This window comes from Procambarus clarkii, chromosome 11 (assembly GCF_040958095.1).
Source record: "Procambarus clarkii isolate CNS0578487 chromosome 11, FALCON_Pclarkii_2.0, whole genome shotgun sequence".
NCBI classification, from domain to species: Eukaryota; Metazoa; Arthropoda; class Malacostraca; order Decapoda; family Cambaridae; genus Procambarus; species Procambarus clarkii.
The window spans coordinates 17028988-17048475 of NC_091160.1; the positions used below are offsets into that span (position 1 = coordinate 17028988).

The 19488-nt window shown below is 43.1% G+C and overlaps 1 protein-coding gene across 1 annotated transcript in view; it reads left to right on the forward strand.

The window, feature by feature from the left end:
* The first annotated feature begins 15794 nt into the window (after positions 1-15794).
* LOC138363566 (uncharacterized) overlaps positions 15795-19488 on the forward strand; it is a 28845-nt gene continuing 25151 nt past the window's right edge. The window contains exon 1 of the mRNA XM_069322923.1: positions 15795-15873. Coding sequence (XP_069179024.1) covers positions 15795-15873 — 79 coding nt within the window. The remainder of the gene's footprint in view (positions 15874-19488) is intronic.

Genomic DNA, 19488 nt, shown 5'->3' on the forward strand with positions numbered 1-19488 from the left:
GGACTTTAAGAATGCCTTCAACATGGTCAGAAGAGATGCAGTACTTTGTGCCGTACATCGCCATTTCCGGCCCCTCTACCCGTTCATACTATCGTGCTACAGTGATGAGTCAAAACTGCTCTTTGGTGAACATGAAATCAGATCATGTGAAGGAGTTCAGCAAGGTGATCCTCTTGCTCCCCTTCTTTTCTGCCTAGTCTTAAAAGAAATCACCGAAAGCTTGTCCAGCGAGTTCAACATCTGGTTTTTGGATGATGGCACTATAGCTGGCAGCGTAGACCATCTCTTGGCAGATATCAGGAAAATAAGGGAGCAAGAAGTAAGCCTGGGTCTTGTCCTGAACCCTTCCAAGTGTGAAGTAGTCTCTTCCAACCCAGACATCGTAGCTAGAATAAGGTCGGCCTTGCCTGGAGCCCATGTCATTAGGGCCGAGAACAGCACCCTCCTTGGAGCCCCCCTCGGGTCTAACCCCATTGAGGAGATCCTTGACAAGAAAATCGCAGACCTTAGGAGGATGGAAAACAGAATAGGTGACATCGATGCCCACGATGCTTTTTATCTCCTCACCAAATGCCTATCCCTTCCGAGGCTAACCTACTTTCTGAGGTACTTCCGAGGCTAACCTACTTTCCCCCCATCTTACGACAGCCGAAAGCTTGAAGAGTATGACCTCTTACTGAAGACCATGCTGGAAAAAGTTGCTAACCTCTCCCTCAACGAATGCCAGTGGAAACAAGCCACTCTTCCTGTTAGGCTCGGTGGCTTGGGTGTCCGCACTGCTACCCAAATTGCTGTCCCAGCATTCCTGTCTTCCTCCTCAGCATCAGATGACCTGGTTAATGAAATTCTACCTGACACTTTGAGTGATGTAGCGGGGATACAGGACCCCCACTACACGGAATGCGACACGAAATGGGGTGCCATGGCAGACCCAGCACTCAGACCAGCCATGCCGAAAGCCAAGAAACAATCCAGTTGGGACAGCCCCATTGTAGACAAAGAAGCTACAGCTTTGCTGGAGGCAGCAACAACCCCCAGTGATCGTGCACGCCTCACAGCTGTGCAGGCTCCCCATGCAGGGGACTTCCTTTTGGCAGTCCCTATGTCTGCGACAGGCACACGTCTTGATCTGCAGGAGCTCCGTATTGCAGTCGCTCTCCGTATAGCTGCCCCTATACACACTGTTCATAGGTGTATTTGCGGCGAGGCAGATGCTGACGAACATGGATTGCATGGCCTGCACTGTGGAAAATCTGGTGGTTGGCACACTAGACACGACGAAGTCCATGGCATCATTAAAAGAAGCCTTGCCTCTGCTCAGTGTCCAGCGGAGAGAGAGCCCCGCAACCTACTGAACCGTGACTCTGTTAGCTTTGCCGGCCGACCAGACAGAATCACACTGCGACCGTGGAAGGGTGGCAGACAGTTGGCATGGGACTATACTTGTGTATCCATCCAGGCAACCACATACATAAACCTCTCTGCCGGCACAGCAGGAGCCGCGGCGACACGCAGAGAAAGAGACAAGTCAGCCAAGTACAGGCAATTAGATCATCGGTACAACTTCGTTCCAATAGGGTCTGAGACTCTAGGCCCATGGGGAGAGAGAGTGCAAGAAGGTTTCTTAAGGATCTTGGTTCCAAGCTCATTGACACCACAAGAGACCCTAGAGCAGCAAGTTTTCTCTTTCAGCGCCTCAGTGTCGCGATGCAGAGGGGGAATGCCCGCTGCATCCTCGGTTCCTGCTCGGCGTCGGAGGAGTTCGAGGAAATCTACAGCCTCTAGGAAGCGAACTTTTTTTGTGTCCTCTTAATGTTAATTTTTTGTATAAAATCAGATATGTAACTGTATAACCTTGAATAATAAAGTGTACACCATAAAAAAGGGGGGTGGTAGGAGAAGCGAACACTCTTACGTATTCAGAGTTAAATGGCAAGTTTTTCCCTGAATGCTCTGTGTTCCGTTCTCTGAGGCTGTGGGTCCCTATAATTGCACCAGAAGTGGTACCTCCCTATATATATATATATATATATATATATATATATATATATATATATATATATATATATATATATAATGTCGTACCTAGTAGCCAGAACTCACTTCTCAGCCTACTATGCAAGGCCCGATTTGCCTAATAAGCCAAGTTTTCATGAATTAATATATTTTCTATAATTTTTTTCTTATGAAATGATAAAGCTGCCCTTTTCACTATGTATGAGGTCAATTTTTTTTTTATTGGAGTTAAAATTAACGTAGATATATGACCGAACCTAACCAGCCCTACCTAACCTAACCTAACCTATCTTTATAGGTAAGGTTAGGTTAGGTAGCCAAAAAAAGCTAGGTTAGGTTAGGTAGGTTAGGTAGACGAAAAAACATTAATTCATGAAAACTTGGCTTATTAGGCAAATCGGGCCTTGCATAGTAGGCTGAGAAGTGAGTTCTGGCTACTAGGTACGACATATATATATATATATATATATATATATATATATATATATATATATATATATATATATATATATATATTGTGACGGTAACGCGTTGGTGTTCGGCTGTTTAAGGCTAGGGGTATGGCCTCGTCACATAGTTATAAAAAAAAATAGAAAAAACTGGAACTTCGTCTGTGGTAAGGTAAGGAGAAGACACACAAAACACAAGTAAACTTTAACAATGAAATTTTAATTACGTTAATTAAATCAAAACATGAATAAAATGCACAAACAAATTCTTATAATAAAATCAATCAAAATAATAAGAATAATTAGATGACACAATGAAAAGTTACGTTAAGGCAAAATAACAAGAAGTGCAATACAAAAGTAAATGGGAGGAGCTGGAATATTGGCTTTAAGCCACCACTTCTCTCAGTACACGCTAGCGTCTAGCCGGGAGGAGTGGTGACAACGAGAGCACTGAATATTCTGAAGTCCGAGGTTGGGGCGACCCCAGACATCAAGTAGTATGGGGGGGGCGAGTGCAGGTGCAGCCAGACCGGCGACCAATCAGCGGAGCCGGCAGCGATCAACATGTAGTTTGGTGGTTTGGGTTCGAACAGGTGGCTGGCTGCATACGTTTTTGCTCACCCTGGCAAGCCTTGCTGGTGTTGTTGTCGTTGTTGGACATGTCTTCCATAGTCGTTTTATATAACCACAACGACGTAATTGTGGAGGGAAGAGCAGGCTCAATCTCTTGAAGGAGATTATCGTCACAACTCTCCCCCGAAGCCTGCGGTTCTGGAAGAAGTACGTCGTTATGTGGTGGAGTAATGGATGGAGTCGCTTCTACTTCATAAACTCTGGAGAGATCAGGGGCTAAGATGTTGTCAGACTCTTGGTATAGCGTGTCTCCAGGTTGAATTTCTGCAGTTAGCAAGCCCATAGTAGAAGACGTTGAGATGAGAAGGGGGCGTGCTGCAGGAGGTGTAGGGTGGTGTGGTCCATGTTGATGGTGGACCGAGCACTTTTCAGGGGTGGAGTGAAGTGCTGAAGCTTCAGGATGAGGAAGAGTAGCTCCTTGCCAATTGTTCCGTCGTTCCTTGTAGCAGTAGTCGCTGACAGGTGTATTCTTCTCGCCTCGTTGCTGCATCACGACACCACCATCGTCGGTACCATTGGCGTCGACATGGAGGATGAAGGGCTTATCTGACGAGGTGAGAGTGGAATTAGAAGAGGGCATAGGAGCACGATTATTATCCTGAAAGCATTTGGGAAGATCATTAAGGATTTCGGAATTAGAAAGCGCCGACTCCTTGTCAGTGCTTTCGGGAGAAGAAGCTGGGAAGGTCTCACTGTGGATGTAGGGTTCTGTGAATGTGGAATAGTTAGTCAAGACAGTGGGAGGAGTACCATTATATTGCTTCAGGAGGTTGACGTGGCACAGCTGGGTCTTCCGCCGCCTATCTGGAGTCTCTATGACGTAAGTGTTGTTGCTTCTGCACTCTTTGACGCAGTAGGGTCCTGAAAATTTGTTTTGTAAAGGTGAACCTGGGATAGGGAAATAGGCAAGGACGAAGTCTCCCGGCTTGAATTTTCTTACTTTGCTGGTCTGGTCGTAATGAGTCTTCATTCTCACCTGGGCTTTCAATAGATTATCATGGGCAAAGCGGTGGACTCTCTCTAGAATGTGTTGAAGGTTTTGAAGAAACTGGGGCACATTCTGATGCTCACTGAAGGTGGCATCTCTGAGAGAGTCTTTGAAAGCCTTAAGGGGAGTACGGCACTTACGGCCGTAGAGCATCTCATAAGGAGATACTCCTAGGGACTCATTGGGGAGACTTCTGAAAATACACATTATAAGGTCAATCTGCTTATCCCAATCCTTTGAGGTTTCACTACAAAACTTTTTCAAGAGTGCTTTGATGGTCTGATGACTACGTTCAAGAGAACCCTGTGAAGCAGGATGATAGGGGCTGGACAATACCTGTTTGATGTTGAACTCCTCCAGTGTCCTTTTGAAGAGATCACTGGTGAAGTTGGTGCCACAGTCACTTTGAATCTCCCTGGGAAATCCGTATTGAGTGAAGATCTTCAATAGATGTTTGATAACCGTAGCAGCCGTGATGTTCTTCACTGGAACTGCTATGGGAAATCTGGTGGTAGGACACAGGATGGTTAGGATGTAGGCGTTACCTGAACTGGTCCGAGGTAAAGGACCAACACAGTCTATTATGAGTCTGTGGAAAGGTTCCGCAGGCACCTGTATGGGAATCAGTGGGGCTCTGGGAATGGAGACGTTCGGTTTGCCTGCCATCTGACATGTATGACACTGTTTTACGTACTGTTTGACGTTGTTTACCATACCTGGCCAGTAGTAGTCTTGACGAATCCCATGGTAAGTCTTGTTGAAGCCGTAGTGGGAGAATGCTCCGTGGGCCAGGTGCAGAATAGTGGGCCGCAGGCTGGTGGGAATCACTAGTTGTTCGATGTTGGCCCAATCGTCCTCCTCCTTCAGTTTACTGGGTCTATATCTGCGGTAGAGCAAGTCGTTCTCTAGGAAGAACCCAGGAATACTGTCGGGTTGAGTCTCAGCCTGGAAAAACAATGGTGTTAAAGTAAGATCTTCCCTCTGCAACTTACGGAACTCCAACTTGGTCAGATGCGGGGGGAGTTTCTGAGGGTCTTGAGGGACAGCGGTAGCAGTAGAGTCAGCTGGCTGTGGACGTGCGGCTTGTGCACGGGTGGTCACGAGAACCGGAGGAGAAACTTCATCACTCTCTTGAACCTCTGCTGGAACATACTCAAGAATAGGATTTATTGGCACAGAGTTACACACCTGGGGTTTGTCCATGACGATCAGGTTGGTCGGTTGCAGGTCTTCTGCCAAGTCGTTGCCTAGGAGAAGTTGCACTCCAGGCATGGGAAAAGGCTTTTCCCTGACGGCGACTTGGACTTCCCCGTTCACGTAGGGACAATCCAGGTGGACTCTGGCGAGAGGGTATGGAGTGGTAGCAGTGAGGTCAGTGATGAAGACTGTTTCCCCGGTGTAGACGATGTTGGGCACAGCCGACTTCAAGATGATCGATTGTAGAGCCGCTGTGTCCCTCAAGATCTTCAATTTGAAACGTCCCTCCGGATTTGAACCGTTGGCAGAGACAGTTCCAGTATACAGGTGGTTACTGAAAAGAGAAAGATCATTAACATCAACACCAACATTCATCACAGGCTTACCGGACTTAGGAGGAGTTGGTTTGGGTCGTTGTTGGTCAGTGGTTCCCTTGTATTGAGACTTACCACACTTGTCTATGGTATGTCCATAGAGTCTACAATACTTGCAGTACAGTTGTGAACCAGCTTGATCGGGGCTCACTTTCTCGTAACTGTACCACGACTTCTTACTGGAGGATGGTTCAGGTGTCAGCCGGTGGATGAGGCTGTAAGTGTCAGCCGACTTAGCACACTTCAGGTAGTCGGTTTCTTCTTTATCTGCCAAGTAGAGGCGGACAGGAGGTGGCACACGTCTCAAGAATTCTTCAACAAGCATCAGGTTGACGAGTTCTGCAAAAGTAGAGACATGTGCTGCTTCCAGCCATTTCATGAAATACCTCCGTTTCGTGTTAGCAAACTCAAGGAAGGTAGTGGTACTTGCCTTCAGGTGGTCACGGAATTTCCTTCTATAACTTTCAGTAGAGAGGAGGTAGGCGTCCAACACTGCTTGTTTCAGAGTGTGGTAGTCATTCTCAGACGCCAAAGTACTGAGTGTGACTGCAGCTCTACCTGTAAGATGGACTCTGAGAAGTGTGGCCCATTGGTCGACAGGCCAACTGAGTTGATTAGCAAGGGTTTCAAAGGTGGTGAAAAACACATCAACTTCTGCTTCTACAAAGGATGGCATTAACTTACTTGCATGTGATATATTAAAACTGACGGGAAGATTGGCAGTAGCTTGTTGGCGTTGAGTGAAGTGTGAAGTTTCCAAGGCGATTTCACGTTGACGACACTCTAGAGCCAGAGTCGCTTGTTGTTTGTCATGTTCGCGTTGCATCTCCAACTCGCGTCGTTTGGTTTCAAGCTGTCCTCGTTCCCGCTCCTGGAGTAGTGCAACCTCACGTTCCTGGAGGGCGAGTCCACGTTCATGTTCTTCTCTCCTCAAGGCAGCTTCGCGTTCTTGTTCTTCCCTCCGTATGGCAGCCGCTCGTTCTTGTTGTTCGCGGGCTTCCCTTTGCTGCTCACGTTCAATCTTGGCCAGCTCTAGTTTGAGTTTCAGCGTTGCCAAATCAGTTTTATCTGCAATATAGTAAGTTTCATGAGTTTCAGAGTCTATCTTACCTTGCTCTAAATAGTAATCCAGCAACAGGTTGTGTAGGTCATTTTTGTTGGCTTGGTAGGGAACTTCTAGTTGATACTCATGTGCAAGAGTTTGTAGTTCAGTCCTCTTGGCACGACTTAAAGTCCCTATTTCACCTGCTGGATTTGTACGGAAAGCTTGGAGACGAAACATGGTGAAATTAGCAAATAAAGGTACACGAATATTCAATAGTGAATGTCAGAAACAGGACAACGTGGCAACTGGTACCTATCCTGTGTGATCTTTAACAATTAAAGTTAAGTAAAAGAAGTTAAATCATTAAATTAAATCAAGGGCGCAGGAAATCTTGTACCCGGTACTCATGTAAGAGAATAAGGGCAAGAAAATCCTACTAACAAATGAAACAAAGTTTCGAAAACAAATGAAACAGTTAAATGCTTCAAAAGTAAAATTGGTAGTCCAAGGATGTAGGCATACCTTGCCAAGTCTCTATAGGACATAAAGCAAGTTTTTCCTACTGAATTTAATATGATACTTACAGAATTAGCGATCTTTTGTGCTCTGAAAAAATAAGCTAATTCCCTACCGTTGTATGTATCATCATCTCTGACTGACGTGTAGGGGTGCGAGGTGTCAACTGGTGACGAGAACTGCTGCTGAGGTCCCAATTCAGCAACTAAAGTTCGAGCTAGAGGAACTATGGCCCTCTTTGTCCTCCTACAGTCAGATTGCAGAAGATTGGGTACTCTTGACCCGGGGCAGACCACAGTACCAGGGTACCAATATGATGATCTGTCAGAATGAGAAATATTCAAGGGACATAGATGGTAAACACGAGTAATAACAAGGAGGGAGAGATGACCAATTAAGAGTATGACTGCGGCCTACAGTCACCACGTAATCCAAAGTTGTCTCACCTTCACTAATGTTACTCTCGTAATGCACAATACACCGCACCTTATAAAAATGAAATTGAATGAAAAATAGTAAAGCTACGTTAACAAAGTTAAAAACGCTTACCATAAATTACCACTTGGCACCAGTACCTGAGTGAAGCTCCTAGGACAGGCCCCCATATAACTTGTGACGGTAACGCGTTGGTGTTCGGCTGTTTAAGGCTAGGGGTATGGCCTCGTCACATAGTTATAAAAAAAAATAGAAAAAACTGGAACTTCGTCTGTGGTAAGGTAAGGAGAAGACACACAAAACACAAGTAAACTTTAACAATGAAATTTTAATTACGTTAATTAAATCAAAACATGAATAAAATGCACAAACAAATTCTTATAATAAAATCAATCAAAATAATAAGAATAATTAGATGACACAATGAAAAGTTACGTTAAGGCAAAATAACAAGAAGTGCAATACAAAAGTAAATGGGAGGAGCTGGAATATTGGCTTTAAGCCACCACTTCTCTCAGTACACGCTAGCGTCTAGCCGGGAGGAGTGGTGACAACGAGAGCACTGAACATTCTGAAGTCCGAGGTTGGGGCGACCCCAGACATCAAGTAGTATGGGGGGGGCGAGTGCAGGTGCAGCCAGACCGGCGACCAATCAACGGAGCCGGCAGCGATCAACATGTAGTTTGGTGGTTTGGATTCGAACAGGTGGCTGGCTGCATACGTTTTTGCTCACCCTGGCAAGCCTTGCTGGTGTTGTTGTCGTTGTTGGACATGTCTTCCATAGTCGTTTTATATAACCACAACGACGTAATTGTGGAGGGAAGAGCAGGCTCAATCTCTTGAAGGAGATTATCGTCACAATATATATATATATATATATATATATATATATATATATATATATATATATATATATATGAGTATTTGTATGTTTTTTCATATTATAATATTATATAATTCAAGATCATTGATGATTCCAATATTATTGATGCTTAAACTTGTCGCTCGAGAACTTACGCAAAACAATCATTTACAAGGACTTGTATTTCCGTCCGATATTCAGATTCAAAGTATTCATACACGATAAGATCTGTGTGTATGGAATGACAATCAGGAGCTGTCATGGCCCAGCTGAGAGGCTGTCCTCCGCGACCTCACACACCGCAGTTCCAGCCGCCCACGTGTGTATGTTGGCTCCTTTTATTTATTTCTTTTTTCTTTGCTAAAGACTTTCATATATATTTTAAATTGATCGTTAGTACCAAACAGTTCAAAATCGAAATTTAAGCTAAAATATGACTAAATGAGACTGGTAAACGACCAAATCAACAACACTTGCAAAATCATGAGTACCTTTTGGTAACCTAAATATTTTTTCATCCTATTAATGACATCTATTGCCAAAGATCCCCCCAAAAATGGCTTATTATTATATCTATTCTGGAAACTATAAAAACAAATTGAACTGCCTCCCGTTCTAGCATTCTCATTTTTCATGCGTTCCATGCATCTTGCATCCTGTGAACTCTTTATCATTAAGACCACTGCGGGCTCACCATAGTCCGGGCAACATAGAACTTCCGTTCAGAGTAGCTGAATTTTTAACTGGAGCATCATGTGGACTCATCTGAGTATCATCAGTCCACTCATGCGCACTAAGAAATCACATTAATTCGATGCATCAATGACAAGATCAGTAAAGGTCATGATAAAAGCTCATGCTTGGGAGTACCCAGTGTACATATTTATCCCCAGAGGAAGTAAATATTCCCTGGAAAATGTCAGTTGTGGGTGGAGAACAGGCAAAGATTCCTGTTAACCTCAATATTCAGGACAAGAAAGTTCACTTCACGTCGTGTATTGCACATGTGAAACTTACTCTCAAATATGAAGTTACAGCGTAGAATCACCCACTCATAAATGAGAATATTAGAAACAAGGACATTATTTGCTACACGACTGGTCCCTGAACTAGGCGCTTGAACTTCACAGAATAGTGAATACGCCAGAATTTAAGAAGGAAAGAGACAACATGATTACTATATACAAGCATTTTACAACTATTGCTATATAAACAAAAACGAAATGTTTAGCATTATTTTAAAGTCTCTAGTTACTTTATTACTGCATCTTCTCTGGAAACTCATTACAGAGTTACCCTAAACTACTTCCTTTTCTTGCGCCATCCACTTCCTTGCTGCTCTTGCACCATCCACTTTCTTGTTGCTCTTGCACCATCCACTTCCTTGTTGCTCTTGCACCATCCACGTCCTTGTTGCTCTTGCACCATCCACTTCCTTGTTGCTCTTGCACCATCCACGTCCTTGTTGCTCTTGCACCATCTTCTTCCTAGCTGCTCTTGGACCATCCACTTCCTTCCTGCTCTTGCACCATCCACTTCCTTGCTGCTCTTGCACCATCTACTTCCGTGCTGCTCTTGCACCATCTACTTCCTTGATGCTCTTGCACCATCTACTTCTTTGCTGCTCTTGCACCATCTACTTCCTTCCTGCTCTTGCACCATCCACTTCCTTGCTGCTCTTGCACCATCTACTTCCTTGATGCTCTTGCACTATCTACTTCCTTGCTGCTCTTGCACCATCTACTTCCTTGTTACTCTTGCACCATCTACTTCCTTGCTGCTCTTGCACCATCCACTTCCTTCCACACTTGCACCATCTACTTCCTTGCTGCTCTTGCACCATCCACTTCCTTCCACACTTGTACCATCTACTTCCTTGCTGCTCTTGCACCATCTACTTCCTTGCTGCTCTTGCACCATCCACTTCCTTGCTGCTCTTGCACCATCTACTTCCTTGCTGCTCTTGCACCATCTACTTCCTTGCTGCTCTTGCACCATCTACTTCCTTGTTACTCTTGCATCATCTACTTCCTTGCTGCTCTTGCACCATCTACTTCCTTGCTGCTCTTGCACCATCCACTTCCTTGCTGCTCTTGCACCATCTACTTCCTTGCTACTCTTGCACCATCTACTTCCTTGCTGCTCTTGCACCATCTACTTCCTTGTTACTCTTGCACCATCTACTTCCTTGCTGCTCTTGCACCATCTACTTCCTTGTTACTCTTGCACCATCTACTTCCTTGCTACTCTTGCACCATCTACTTCCTTGCTGCTCTTGCACCATCTACTTCCTTGTTACTCTTGCACCATCTACTTCCTTCCACACTTGCACCATCTACTTCCTTGCTACTCTTGCACCATCTACTTCCTTGCTGCTCTTGCACCATCCACTTCCTTGCTGCTCTTGCACCATCCACTTCCTTCCACACTTGCACCATCTACTTCCATGCTGCTCTTGCACCATCTACTTCCTTGATACTCTTGCACCATCTACTTCCTTGCTGCTCTTGCACCATCCACTTCCTTGCTGCTCTTGCACCATCCACTTCCTTCCACACTTGCACCATCTACTTCCTTGCTGCTCTTGCACCATCCACTTCCTTGCTACTCTTGCACCATCTACTTCCTTGCTGTTCTTGCACCATCCACTTCCTTCCACACTTGCACCATCTACTTCCTTGCTGCTCTTGCACCATCTACTTCCTTCCACACTTGCACCATCTACTTCTTTGCTGCTCTTGCACCATCTACTTCCTTCCTGCTCTTGCACCATCCACTTCCTTGCTGCTCTTGCACCATCCACTTCCTTCCACACTTGCACCATCTACTTCCTTGCTACTCTTGCACCATCTACTTCCTTGCTGCTCTTGCACCATCCACTTCCTTCCACAATTGCACCATCTACTTCCTTGCTGCTCTTGCACCATCCACTTCCTTCCACAATTGCACCATCTACTTCCTTGCTGCTCTTGCACCATCTACTTCCTTGCTGCTCTTGCACCATCTACTTCCTTGCTACTCTTGCACCATCTACTTCCTTGCTGCTCTTGCACCATCTACTTCCTTGCTACTCTTGCACCATCCACTTCCTTCCACACTTGCACCATCTACTTCCTTGCTGCTCTTGCACCATCTACTTCCTTGCGGCTCTTGCACCATCTACTTCCTTGCTGCTCTTGCACCATCTACTTCCTTGCTGCTCTTGCACCATCTACTTCCTTGCTGCTCTTGCACCATCTACTTCCTTGCTACTCTTGCACATCCACTTCCTTGCTGCTCTTGCACCATCCACTTCCTTCCACAATTGCACCATCTACTTCCTTGCTGCTCTTGCACCATCCACTTCCTTGCTGCTCTTGCACCATCTACTTCCTTGCTGCTCTTGCACCATCCACTTCCTTGCTGCTCTTGCACCATCCACTTCCTTGCTGCTCTTGCACCATCCACTTCCTTGCTGCTCTTGCACCATTCACTTCCTTGCTGCTCGTGCACCATCCACTTCCTTGCTGCTCTTGCAACATCCACTTCCTTCCACAATTGCACCATCTACTTCCTTGCTGCTCTTGCACCATCCACTTCCTTGCTGCTCTTGCACCATCCACTTCCTTGCTGCTCTTGCACCATCTACTTCCTTGCTGCTCTTGCACTATCTACTTCCTTGCTACTCTTGCACCATCCACTTCCTTGCTGCTCTTGCACCATCCACTTCCTTCCACAATTGCACCATCTACTTCCTTGCTGCTCTTGCACCATCCACTTCCTTGCTGCTCTTGCACCATCCACTTCCTTGCTGCTCTTGCACCATCCACTTCCTTGCTGCTCTTGCACCATCCACTTCCTTGCTGCTCTTGCACCATCTACTTCCTTCCTGCTCTTGCACCATCCACTTCCTTGCTGCTCTTGCACCATCTACTTCCTTCCTGCTCTTGCACCATCCACTTCCTTGCTGCTCTTGCACCATTCACTTCCTTGCTGCTCTTGCACCATCTACTTCCTTGTTGCTCTTGCACCATCCACTTCCTTGCTGCTCTTGCACCATCTACTTCCTTCCTGCTCTTGCACCATCCACTTCCTTGCTGCTCTTGCACCATCTACTTCCTTCCTGCTCTTGCACCATCCACGTCCTTGTTGCTCTTGCACCATCCACGTCCTTGTTGCTCTTGCACCATCCACGTCCTTGCTGCTCTTGCACGGAAAAGTGTTTCTTTCATTCCTATGGCTCACCTATCAATACTTAAACCATGCTCTTCTTGTCTACCTTAAATTATGGTAAACATTTCAACTTGGTCCACATTTAAGTTCCTCCAAGAAGTGTGACTTTCATTATGATGTTGCGTCTTATCTTTCCTCAGTTCCAGCGTTGAGAGGCTCTAGGTCCCTCGTAATTCACTAGAGTTCACCAATCCAAATTCTGGGACTAGTTGTGTAGCATTAAATATCCTTTTTCTAACATTATTCTGAATGTGGAGAGTAGAATTCCACGTGAAGGCTACGTACTGGAGAATTTGACATTATTCTGTACAAGAATAATTAGGGTGTAAACACTTTATCAACCGTGGTTTAAGATAAACCTTGCCTGGGTTGAGTGGTTAAGATAAACCTTGCTTGGGTTGAGTGGTTTAAGATAAACCTTGCCTGGGTTGAGTGGTTTAAGATAAACCTTGCCTGGGTTGAGTGGTTAAGATAAACCTTGCTTGGGTTGAGTGGTTTAAGATAAACCTTGCCTGGGTTGAGTGGTTTAAGATAAACTTTGCCTGGGTTGAGTGGTTAAGATAAACCTTGCCTGGGTTGAGTGGTTTAAGATAAACCTTGCCTGGGTTGAGTGGTTTAAGATAAACCTTGCCTGGGTTGAGTGGTTTAAGATAAACCTTGCCTGGGTTTGGTGGTTTAAGATAAACCTTGCCTGGGTTTGGTGGTTTAAGATAAACCTTGCCTGGGTTGAGTGGTTTAAGATAAACCTTGCCTGGGTTGAAGTATAAAAAGGTTAACAGAGAAAACAGTAAACACAAAGGAGGAGAAGTGAGAGTTGGGAACAGTGAGAAGCAGAGGGCGTCGGGGCTCTGCTCTGGCAACAATGTTGTTTTAATGTACCGCATTCATCTTCATATTCATGTAAAAATATTGTGTAAATAAATTGAAGAAGAAGAAAAAATCGTAATTTAAAATCATAGATAGTCTCCGAGGAACACTCGCTTCGTGCAGGTCGGCGTTCAATCCCTGACTATCCAAGTGGTTGGGCATCCATTCCTTCCCCGGTTCCCATCTCAAATTCTAATACGAATTCCTTCCAAGTGCTATATAGTCGTAATGTATCGGCGCCATCCCATGATAATTACTTCCCCTTCCTCCTAGGAACACGAGGATGGTCTGAATTATTGTCAAATGTTGAAAGATAACTTGAAAATGCCCTGAACTTTAGATCAAAGAGTTTTTTTCGTTTGAGGAAAACGATGCAACATTAGATAAAGCTCAATACTGTGATCCCGTTAACAGTCTGTGAAAGGAATATAGATGAAGTAGTTGTCTAATATTTGAAACCAAGACAACAAAATATAAGTAAATGCAATAACAGGATAGTTAGCTTAATATATAGAACCATAAGCAACAAGACCACTAATCTGCTATCTTCATTGTTTTCCTGACTACTGACACCTTACTAGCACTACCATGTCCAGTTTTGGTCTCTATACTTCAAAATGGCCAGAAATGATCTTGAAAAATGCAACGAAGGACCAAAATAATCCATAGTGTCAGGAATCTCCCTCTCTGAGATTCAGAAATTGAACAAAATGATTTATATCTGAAATATGTAAATATATATAAGGCATAAACAAAGCTGTATAAACCAAGTATTGAAACTATCAAGATAAATTAGGTCTCACATGTCCAAAAACGTTACGGACGTAGATAAGGTAAATATGTGCTACATGAAGTGTGTGTCCCTTTTTTCCTCTGTGTATATGATGTGTTGACGAATGTGTGTATTTGGATGGTCTATGTTGAGTATGCGTCCGTCATTCATTTACAGAAATAACTTAGAGTGCGTTTGCATATTCATACACATTATATAATTCAAGATCATTGAAGATACCAATATCATTGATGCTTAAACTTGAGAACATACGCAAAACAATCCAATACAAGGACTTCCGTCCGATAATCAGATTCAAAGTATTCATACAAGAAAAGATCTGTATGAAGGAAATGACAATCAGGAGCTGTAGTGGCCCAGCTGAGAGGCTGTCCTCCACGGCCTCACACACCCGAGTTCCAGCCTATAATCTCTGAGGACGCTACTATTATTTCTTTATTTTTACTAAAGACTTTCATATTTATTTTAAATAGATCGTTAGTTCCAAGCAAATCGAAGTAGAAACCTAACATAAAATCAGAATAAATGATACTGGAAAACGATCAAATTAACAACACTTGCAAAAACCTGAGCACCATTTGGAAACCTAAATATTTTTCATCCCAATAAAGTCATCTATTCCCAAAGATCCCCCAAAAGTTGTTTATTATTATAAAAAATCTGGAAACTATGAAAAATCTAAGCTAAGCTGCCTCCCTTTCTAGCATCCCATTCATGAACTCATCTCAGTATCACCAGTCCACTCATGCGCACAAAGAAATCACATTAATGCGATGCGTCAATGACAAGATCAGTAAAAGCCATGATGAAGGCTCATGCTTCAGAGTACCCAGTGTGCATATTTATCCCCAGTGGAAGTAAATATTACCTGGAAAATATAAGCTGTGGGTGCAGACCAGGCATAGATTTGTTACCATCAATATTCTGGACAAAAAAAGCTCGCTTCACGTTGTGTTTTCGTATGTCAAACTAAGTCTCTAATATGGAGTCACAATGTGGAATCCCCAACATAAAAAAAAAATATTAGAAACAAGAACATTGTTTGCTACTCGACTGATCCCTGAACGTGGTGGCTGAACTTTACAGAGTACTGAATACGCCAAAAGCTAACAAGGTAAGAGGAAAAATGATTACAAAATACACGCATTTTACAGGAATTGATTTGTGAACAAAAATGAAAAATTAGCATTATTTTGAATCAAAGAAGAGGGCAAAAGTGAACCAGGAACATCAGTACAAGGCCTTCTTTAGTACTGAGTACAAGCCATGATCAGTCTTGAGTACAAAACATGATCGGTCTTGAGTACAAGCCATGATCAGGTTTGAGTACAAGCCATGATCAGTCCTGGGTACAAGCCATGATCAGTCCTGAGTACAAGCTATGATCAGTCTTGAGTACAAGCCATGATCTGTCCTGAGTACAAGCCAGGATCAGCCTTGATTACAAGCTATGATCAGTTTCGTGCAGAAGTTATGATCAGTCGTGAGTACAAGCCTTGACCAGTCTTGAGTACAAGCCACGATCAGTCTTGAGTATACGCCATGATCAGTCTTTAGTACAATCAGTCTTGGGTACAAACTATGATCAATCTTTAGTACAAGCCATGAACAGTCTTGAGAACAAGCTATGATCAATCTTTAGTACAAGCAATGATCTCTCTTGAGTACAAGCAATGATCACTCTTGAGTGCAAACTGAGCACTCATCGTGGCTTGTACTCAAGACTGATCACTCTTGAGTACAAACAATGATCACTCTTGAGTACAAGCCACGATCAGTCTTGAGTACTAGCATGTACAGTCAATTAGAACAAGTCATGAACATGATAATTTTTAATAGTCCCTTTGTGCAGTGATAAAACTCTAACACGGCTCTTCGCGAGTGTATTCACGTGGGTTCGTATCCTGGTCGGGAAGGATGCCTAGGCGCCAATCCTTAACTGTAGCCTCTGTTCACCCATCAGTGAGTGGGTACCTGATTGTTGAACGATTTGGCGGGTCGAATTCCATTGAAAATTTGTATTATGGAAATACAAACGCCCGAAACGCTATTTTTCATAGTGACTGTACACGAATGAAAACTTTTGTATATAAAATTTTGAATTAATAAATTATAAACAGCAATACAATTTTCAATTATTTACATTTTGCATATTATAATTTACGAACAATAATATTTATATATAATAATAGTTTTTCCGTGCAAAAAACATGCAAGTGTATCGAGATAGAACAAGAGGTAGTTTAGGACAACTTTTTACATATTTTCCTAGTTTGATAGTTTGATATAATAATAATCAAGGAGACCAAACCACGTACTAGAGAGTGTAGGGACGACAACGTTTCGGTCCTTTTTGGACCATTCTCAAGTCGACCACAATCAACTTGAGAATGGTCCAGGACGGACCGAAACGTCGTTGTCCCTTCACTTTCTAGTGTATGGTTTGGTCAATATATATTTAAGATACGTTATTGTGACTCATCGTCTGCAATAATCAAGGAGATTGGGTGCTTTCGCAAAGGTGTTCTTGTTTACACAACTGTGTAATATTAATATTACATTGTTATGCTATTAATATTATGACTTGATAATATTAATTAGTTACTTCAATATTTGACTTAGCTTTAATTTATAAAGGAATTTGTTTCAAAATGGTAAATCAGTTTCGAATGTATATGCAGGTCCTCAGCAAAGGGAAGAGAACCAAATATAACGAAACAATGAAGGAGTATCAACTAGCCTGTGGGCTGGACCTCCGGACTGTGAGGCCGCGGAGGACGCTCCCACACCTGGACTACTGCGGCTCCTGATTATTATTTCATATTCACTGATCTTATCTTGTATAAACACCAAGAATCTGATTAACATCCGGATATACCGGTTTTTCCTACTTTCGTGCAAGTGGGTGAGTGTTTGAATGGACAGATCTGTGACTTGATTAAGTGCGAATACTAATTTTTTTCACAGATCTTGCATTATACGATGTATGAATATGTTATTGTGGTAAATGTGTTGTATAAAAGTGAAGGATGAACAAATATTCAACAGGGAACATTTCAAACACACTAATGCACACAAACAAACATATACCCCCACAGGAAGCCACAGGTACACACAGATACACATGCTGATATATATACTTATCCAAATTCCAACTTTTTGTGAATGGGCCAGACTGAAGAAAGCTCCTGCCCAGTTAATGTTGAATATTTTTTATTAATTTATTTAAAACAAATTCTAATAAATTTTTATAAACACAGTTAAATATGGGTTAATATTAATGATTTATATTTTAAGTTTATAATTATTAGTTTAGGTGTCAAACCATTTAAGAACAACCTTGGCAGGTTGTTCCACTCGTCTTCAGCTCTGTTTATGAACTAATGTTTGCCTCCTATATCCTTACAAAACCTAAATTTGCCATAAGATCTGTGACTTGATTATTGTTGTTACGCATTCTAAATTGAATTGAGAGTTTAAATGCGAAGTTTCCCCTTTGTTTATGTCTTACACATGCCACTATATTTCAGTCATTTGCTAATTCGTTCATTCTCGGACACGAAGATTCCTGGTTCTCGGCATAAGCGTTCAGGATCAATTTCTAGAGGCGACAGAAGCTGACCTCCCACTTATAGTATTACTGCCATGTTGTTTCTGTCATTCCCTTGCCTGGGTCTTCTGCCATTTGTTGGTGGGTTATATATCACTGCTACTACTACTCTGGGTCCTCCCGTCGCCATGATGACTGTTATGTAGGCTCTGATAACCATATGGGATAAACATCTCTCGAAACTCCATTCCTTTTTCATCAGTAAGGCCACTCCCCCCTCCTCCCCTGTGTGTGTGTGTATGGATCTGGGTGGTTGTAACTACCTAGGTGTAATTGCCTAAGTGTAGTTACTAGATAAGAGCTATGCTCGTGTTGTCCCATCTTTCCCATACATTTTGTCATATAACACTTTGAAACTACAGACGGTTTTGGCCTTCACAACTTTCTCACTTAACTTGTTCCATCCGTCTACCACTCTGACTGTAAAATAAAACTTTTTAATATTTTTTTGGCTTAACCCTTCTTCCATTGCATCAGATATATTATCAGTTAGAAAGGAAATTACTCTACATGAAGGGAAATAATGTTTTCTTAGGGTGAAAAAGTCTTGTGGCATCTCCCGCAATATTTCATTATCGAGATGAATTTATTACATCATAATCGGATGGGAATGTTGTAAATAATTAATAATATTTTGCAAATCATTTAACTTAGACCTTCTCTGAGTAGTCTTTGTCGTTCCGTACACCAGATCATTTACCCTATAGGTTTGGATAAGGCTCCCGCCAGTGTCTGGCCTCAAATTATGAACAAACAGACACATTCTCTCCAGAAGGTTTATATAACTACGACGTTTCGGTCCCCTCATTTTAGTCCATTTCCATGTCTTGATAATGGTACAGAAGGAACCGAAATGTCTTCGCTTCTTCATGCTATTGTGTGTGGATGGTCTTCAGTTAGAAAAGGTTCAGAGGTATGCCACTAGACTAGTCCTAGAGCTGAGAGATATGAGTTACAAGGATAGGCTATGGGAACTAAACCACACGAGCCTGGAAAACAGAAGAGTTAGGGAAGATATGATTCCGACCTACAAAATTCCCCGAGGAATTGATAGGGTGCACAATGATAAACTATTTAGCATTGTTAAACAAAGGGACAAGATTATCTTGAGATGATTTCGGAGCTTTAGTGTCCCCGCGGCCCGGTCCTCGACCTTGCCTCCACCCCCAGGAAGCAGCCAGTGACAGCTGACTAACACCCAGGTACCTATTTTACTGCTAGGTAACAGGGGCATAGGGTGAATGAAACTCAGCCCATTGTTTCTCGCCGGTACCTGGGATCGAACCCAGGACCACAGGATCACAAGTCCAGCGTGCTGTCCGCTCGGCCGACCGGCACAAGGGGACACAGATGAAAACTGAATACTCAGACGAGGCTCAGAGATATTAAATGGAATATCTCTATGATAGTTTACAAATTAGGATAGGTGTTAGGATAGTTAGCAAATGGCACCAATAAGGATGTGATGTGATAGAGGTAGACCCAATA